The sequence below is a fragment of the Phocoena sinus genome, chromosome 18, assembly GCF_008692025.1.
Source record: "Phocoena sinus isolate mPhoSin1 chromosome 18, mPhoSin1.pri, whole genome shotgun sequence".
NCBI lineage: Eukaryota > Metazoa > Chordata > Mammalia > Artiodactyla > Phocoenidae > Phocoena > Phocoena sinus.
This window is the reverse complement of record NC_045780.1, coordinates 21763087-21770185: the sequence shown is the minus strand read 5'-3', so window position 1 is coordinate 21770185 and position 7099 is coordinate 21763087. Positions and strand designations below refer to the sequence as shown.

General features: G+C 45.0%; 1 protein-coding gene across 1 annotated transcript in view; it reads left to right on the top strand.

The window, feature by feature from the left end:
- The first annotated feature begins 1348 nt into the window (after positions 1 to 1348).
- GTF2F2 (general transcription factor IIF subunit 2) overlaps positions 1349 to 7099 on the top strand; it is a 150125-nt gene continuing 144374 nt past the window's right edge. Inside the window, exon 1 of the mRNA XM_032611582.1 lies at positions 1349 to 1604. Coding sequence (XP_032467473.1) covers positions 1539 to 1604 — 66 coding nt within the window. The 5' untranslated portion in view covers positions 1349 to 1538. The remainder of the gene's footprint in view (positions 1605 to 7099) is intronic.

Below are 7099 nucleotides of genomic sequence, written 5' to 3'. Positions count from 1 at the left end.
CCAAGGTTCTAATCCTTTACTCTAAAGGTCATTACTAGGGTCATCCAGACTACATTAAGTCTCTTCTCTTATGGTCTCATATTTTAATTTATTCCTTCTATTTGATCAAAGCTTAAAGCAGCTCTCTTTATCCGCTTGTCCTTTATATCTTTTAAGGCCATTTCCCAAGCTGTAACACAAGAATGCAATCTTCCTTTTTAACACATGCCTCGTCTCCTATTTTTCCTGTTAGTTTTCCCAGCTGATCTCAGTGACCTGACAGCTTTTTCTAGCCCTATGCTGCACAGACATGGAATTTCTTCAATTATGTGTACGGTTCTGATGCAGGATTCAATACATTACTTGCCATTCTTACAATATCTTACTGTCTGTTTCTCTTTCAGCAAATGTTCATTCAGCCAAAGCCTATTGAAATCTGACAGGGTGTCAAGCATTGTGCCAGATGCTGTGAATAAAAAATGAATAAAACACTATTTCTGCCTAGGAGGAGCTCATAGTCTAGAAAGCAAAGGCAGCATGTAAACATGTATATTATAATGCATCGTGCTAAGTATCGCACACTGTGATGTGAAGAAAAATGAAACTTCCTCTGGGGGAGTTGATGAAAGAGCTCATAGGAAGTGACATTTCCATTAGTCTTGACACCTAAGTAGGAGTCTGCCAATCAGAAGACAGAGGTGAGAATGAGGGTAAGGGAAGAATAGGGCATCTGAGTAAAGGGAATCCAGTGTGCAGAGGCTCTGAAATAACTGAGGAACATTCTGCTGTATTCAGGGAGGTCTGATGGGTTAGGTGTGGATGGATGTGTGGTGCATTGAGTGGCAGGTATCAAACTGAGAGGGCCTGTGTGGAGAGGATTGAATTTTATTCTAGAGGCAAGAAAAGAGAGAGGAAATTCTATAAGCAGGGAAGTTTAACAATCAGATTTGTCTGTTACATGTCTATTGTCATTGACCTAATTACAGGGCTCCGGGTTTTGGAGTCTAAAAGGGGTGCACTCTGCTTGTTTAATTGGAGGTGCTCAGGGTGCCTTTCAATTGAGACCACTTGTGCTAATTCACTTTATTACTCCTACCCTGTCCTCCAAATGCTGTCTCTCTCTCCTTGGCCAGGGTTGGACAGATACTGACAGCCTTTGTCTCTTTGAACCCCATTTTTCTGTTTTGACACCTTCTTTCTTCAGTTACGCTGACCTAGTCTTCGAAAGTATTGCTGACGTTTTGGCCCATCCCACCTTATGCTCTTATCACTCGGGCACAGCCCACGGCAGTAGCCACACCCACTCAAGAAGTTGCCTGCTCAGGAAGTTTGTCTGCAGCAGTACGCCGTACTGACGGTAGCAGCGCGCAGGCGCAGTTCCCGGCTCCCGGCGGCGTGTTCCTCTTTTCCCGGGATCCCAGCGTCCCAGCAGGTGAACCCCGGCTATTCACAGTCAGCCTGCGGCTCCGGCTTGCGCTGTGCTCCGGTCCCTCGCTCCGCAGTCCCCCAGCTTCCGGGGCCGCTGCTCTGGCCCGCACGCCTCCGCCGGCGACAGACCCATGGCCGAGCGCGGGGAACTCGATCTGACAGGCGCCAAGCAGAACACCGGAGTGTGGCTGGTCAAGGTAAGGTTTGCGCGGCTCCCGCTTGCGCTCCTCCTTAAAGTAGTTTCAGTGACTTGAGACTGTCCCACCCCGTGCGCCTTTTAAAGTTCTTTACGGCCTTCTCATTAGAGCTTCGGTTAACTTGAGAGGCAGGACTCATTGTTATGCTCGTTTGCAGACGAGAAGATTAGTTAAGGGACGCCCAGTGTTTTTCAGCCAATTAAGAGCCCGAGCGTGCCTGGCATGGATCTCCTTTCCCCACGACCTGGTTTTTCTGGGGCCCTGTCTTGGTGTCCCCCAATGTGAGCGGTGCATTTAACCCCAAGCTGAAAATTTTCTGCATCTTCTCTTGGTGAAACTGATTTTAGTTATCAGTCTGTATAAGGAAGTTGAGTGTCTGCTTCCTGTTAAAATTTTCTCAGCCAGAAAGTAGAACTGGTCTCTGCGTACCCTTAAAGTATTCTTTTAGGTTGTTGGTTCTTATGCAGTTCTCAGGAGAGCTGAGAGCTCTGAACTCAGGAAAGGAGAGGCCGTGGACTGGAGTGTTCTTTTAGAGCATGACCTGGTCTCGTGAAACTGTCAGCAAACGTCTTTCCTTTTGTTTTGTTTTGTAAAGACAGCAATCTTGATTAGCCCTTAGTGAGCACAGTATTTGTGCTTTACTTTTTCATATTGGGGAGTGTTGTCTTTTAGGAGGGTTTTATAAGACATATGTAATGTTCAAAATGTGATTGTGACAGTATCCGAAACTCAAGTAAAATGTAGGGACCTTGGTTTGTTAGATTTTTAAAAACTTATATCACATGGCTGAGTTTTCATCAGTTAAATCTGAGAGGCCTGTCCTGTCTGCCTCTCTGAAGTAGCTCTCTTATGCTTATTTGCTAGCCGGTCGAACCTGTATTATATTCTTCAAAGCACTTGTCAGAGTCCAAAGTGATTCTGTGTTCAGTGTTGGTTACCTCCTTTCCCCAGCACACGCACAGTCACATTTCTCGAGACTAGGCTTCTTGCCTGTCACACCCCGATCTGTGTTTGGCACATGGTAATAGCTCAGATATGTGATGAATGAATGAATGAACTCTTATCCTTCATTGCTAGCCTTAGTCTCTGGTACTCATTTGACTTATCACGGCGTTATCAGTGTGATTTAAATAATGGAGTAGAGACTCCCCTGGTGGCGCAGTGGTTAAGAATCCGCCTGCCAATGCAGGGGACACTGCGGGTTTGAACCCTGGTTTGGGAAGATCCCACATGCCGCGGAGCAGCTAAGCCCCCTGCGTGCGCCACAACTACTGAGCCTGCGTTCTAGGGCCCGCGAGCCACAACTGCTGAAGCCCGCGCGCCTAGAGCCCACGCTCCGCAACAAGAGAAGCCACCGCATTGAGAAGCCCGCGCACCGCAACGAAGAGTAGCCCCCGCTCACCGCAACTAGAGAAAGCCCGTGTGCAGCAACATCTCTCTCCTCCTGCGTGCTAAATGGAGGGGAATCATTAGGGAGGAGAGCTCCTTTACAGACTGAAAGAGCTTGAAAAGATGGTGATGCTTGAGATGATGTGTTTGTGCTTGGAGCACAGTAAATGCTCAAGAAAGGTTGTTTGCCTTACAGAGAGGTTTGGATGGGTGGACAGAGTCCACCATAGTATCTCCGTAGTATACCATGGAGAGTGGAACTGAAATGCAGGAGTGAAAATGCACAGTAACATGCTGTATCCTGGAAATCAGAGAGGAGATTATTATGCCTCGAGTAGAGGCTTGGGACTGATCCTGTCACATTGTGAAATGGGGATGTTTTAACTTTAGTCTACAAGAAGTGAGGAAACTTTTGGAGGTTTTTGAGTAAGGCAGGGATGCAAATGATTCTTTTAGGGGGAAAAAAAACCTTGAGGGGAAGATAACAAAATTAGAGTCAAAATTAGAAAATTATCACAGGATCATAGGCGTTGATAGTGAATTCTGAGGAGTTAGGGAAACTTTTTCAGCAAAAGTTGTCAGGATGTTGTGACTGACTAAATGAGGATGTGAAAGAAAACAATGAATCTAAAGTTAAGAAATTTTAGTGTTCTTTCATATATGGCCATTTGAATACATTTTATCACTTTAAAAACTTACCTCAGACTAAGGATTTGTTCTGTTTTATAAAGGTAGTTATAATGTTTCAATTATTTATTGTTTGCTGTATCATTGTTTCCTTACATCAATTTGGCCTGTAGTATTTCTTCTTTTTCTAACCTTATGTATCAAAGAAAAGTAACAGGCTTGCAAATACTACATCTTTCCAGAGTGTGAAAGGACTTTTTTTTTGCCAGTTCTTGTCCTCTGACAACCTTATCTCTTAAAGAGGATGAGAATTGCTATCAAATACTTTCTGTTCTAGAATCCATTCATGTTCCCTCTTTGTTTGATAACTTTTATTTCTGCTTTAGTTAAAGGAATGCTAGTAGGCAGTGAGGTTTGATTTGCACACCTGTCAGATAGTTTTAATTTGTTTCATTTGCGCTGGGATTAGCATCCAGTATGATTTTCATGCCCATATCCTAAGCATATTTGGATTTTTATCTCTGAATTATAGGAATAAGTTATATGAGAGCTTCAAGTTGTAATGGTTAATTTCATTTTCAGCTTGCTTTGTGTGATATTAAAATATAATATGTTGTTTATAGAGTTTGTTTTCATTCTTACCCAATTAGAATTTGTGAATAGAACTACATACGACTTTAAATCTTTTCAGTACACGTTAATATTTCTTATAAATAACTCCTTGAGTTCTGATCTTTGAGGATCATTTGTTGTAAAATACATGAGTTTCTTCCTAGAGTGTTGCAAGTTCATGGGCCATTTTGTTCATATTTTATTAATTCCATCACTAGACAGGTATAGAAAAGGATAAATACAAGTAAGGGTTATACATACAAGATCTCTGAGAGGTTTTTTTTTTTTTTTTGCGGTACGGGTACGCGGGCCTCTCACTGTTGTGGCCTCTCCCGTTGCGGAGCACAGGCTCAGCGGCCATGGCTCACGGGCCCAGTCACTCCACGGCACGTGGGATCTTCCCGGACCGGGGCACGAACCCGCGTCCCCTGCATCGGCAGGTGGACTCTCAACCACTGCGCCACCAGGGAAGCCCTCTGAGAGTTTTAAGTAGGAAAAAAGTTGTCAGGTGGGAACAGGGAAGACTTTGGGGAAGGTGACATTTAAGAAGAGCCTATGGAGTTGATTAGTTAGAAAAGACTTCCCAGCAGGGCTGGTGAGTGTGTTCAGGAAAAGGCAAATATAGTGGAAGATTGTGTACCAGAATATCCACTATCTGTAACTGTTCTGGCCTAATGAAATGCCATTTCTGGAGTTTTGAATATCTTAAATCTACAAGAGAATGATCTAAATAAGTTTTGATAGATAATAGACATGATTGGATTTAACTTCACAGTAGATGCCACCTGCTAAGAAACATAAACAGCCGCCGTTTTTACCTGGTCAGGGAGCTAGTCCCTTGTAGTTTGCATTGCCCTATTTCTGTTGCTTAGTCTATGCCACTGTTAGGTTGCCAGCTGGTCACACTACTACTACACACCCGGTATGAAATCAGGATCTAAAAATGATATTTAAAAAAATTTTAGCATAGTTCTTCTGTTTGGCTTCCAATATTTATTTAAAATTTATTTATTTATTTTTGTCTGCATTGGGTCTTCGTTGCCGCACGCAGGCTTTTCTCTAGTTGCGGCAAGTGAGGGCTACTCTTCATTGCGGGGCGAGGGCTTCTCATTGCGGTGTTTTCTCTTGTTGTGGAGCACGGGCTCTAGGCATGTGGGCTTCAGTAGTTGTGGCACGTGGGCTCAGTAGTTGTGGCTCATTGGCTCTAGAGCACAGGCTCAGTAGTTGTGGCGCACGGGCTTTGTTCCTCCGCGGCACGTGGGATCTTCCCGGACCAGGGCTCGAACCCGTGTCCCCTGCATTGGCAGGTGGATTCTCAACCACTGCGCCACCAGGGAAACCCAGCTTCCAATATTTAGACTTCTGGAAAAAAATCATCTTATCTAGTTATGATTGGCAGGAGGGTAGGGTACCTGATGGGGAAGAGGGGGAGATAAAGTTGGCAGGGTTTTTAGGAGTGTTGGGGTTTTTGTAAGTAATGAATATCATACTGGAGCTTGAATTATAAGAAATGCTATCTTGTGAGGGAAATGGACAGGTGGAGGTATTGACAAGCGCTGCGATGGGTCCAACCAACAGCTCCCTAGCCAGCAAAAAGGTGTGTTTCAAGCCCCATCAGCCTTCCTCTTATAAGCATTTTGATTGATACTTGTTGGAGGAGAGGATCAGGACAAGAGAGATGGACACCATCCCCTGTGAATATTGGGTCCTCCATTCAACAACTCAGATGCCACCAAGCTCAACTTTTATTTTTTCACAGACAGTTAAACAGTTGGACATTGGCAGCCAGAGAGAAAGCTGTGTACCAGGGAGAGATGAAACCGGAATGGGTGATACCTCGAAGTCTTGCAGGAGAAAAAGGAACTTAGATTTATAATGTACCAAGTATTTTACACAGCAAACCTGTGAAGTAGGTACTAATTATATTTTTCAGATGATAAAATTGAGGCTTAGGGAGGTTAATTATCTTGCCCAAGCATGGAACAGTAATTCAAATTTAGGTCTGTTTGGCTACAAAGCTTATGCCAGGAATAGGAAATGTCTTTTTTTCCCCTTGGTTCCCTTTAATGAATCATCTCCCTGGAGACCAGAGGTGAGGTGGGGGACTTTGTGTTTTTTTTGTTTTGTTTTGTTTTTTGTTTTTTTACGGTACACGGGCCTCTCACTGTGGTGGCCCCTCCCGCTGCGGAGCACAGGCTCCGGACACACAGGCTCAGCAGCCATGGCTCACGGGCCCAGCCGCTCCGTGGCATGTGGGATCCTCCCGGGCCGGGGCACGAACCCATGTCCCCTGCATCTGCAGGCGGACTCTCAACCACGGCGCCACCAGGGAAGCCCTGGGACTGTTTTTATGGCCTTGGGTCTTGTCAGCTCCATATGTTGACCTTCAAGTAAACGTGTGAGTAGAAGCTGCCTGTCATAGGTTGGGTTCCCAGGGAAGCTGGTTCTGAGGAGAAGGTTAGCATGCAGAGGTTTGTTATGGAGTGCTCCTGGGGTCATCACCTGTGGAAGGAAAAGGACTTACGCAGGATTGGGCACAGGGTGGTTTGCCCCAGGAACAGTGGGCGATCGTGGCCAAAGGGCCTGTCTTCAGTGGAGGCAATTCCACAGAGAGCTAACAGCTGAGGGCTCTCTGTGGTCACTCCCAGCAGCTAGGGGAATAAGGCCTTCAATCCTAAACGAGGAAAAGGGTGTCACATCACTGTCTAATACAGTGTCCAATACTCTGGGAGAAACAGGGCTTTGGAGACTAGTAGTTGGGGAACTAGATATTTGATGACGCAAAGTTGGCAAACAAGCTTAGGGGAGTAACTACTGTATATATCCCCTTAGCACCTTGGATTCAAAGGCACTGTTGACCTTAAAAT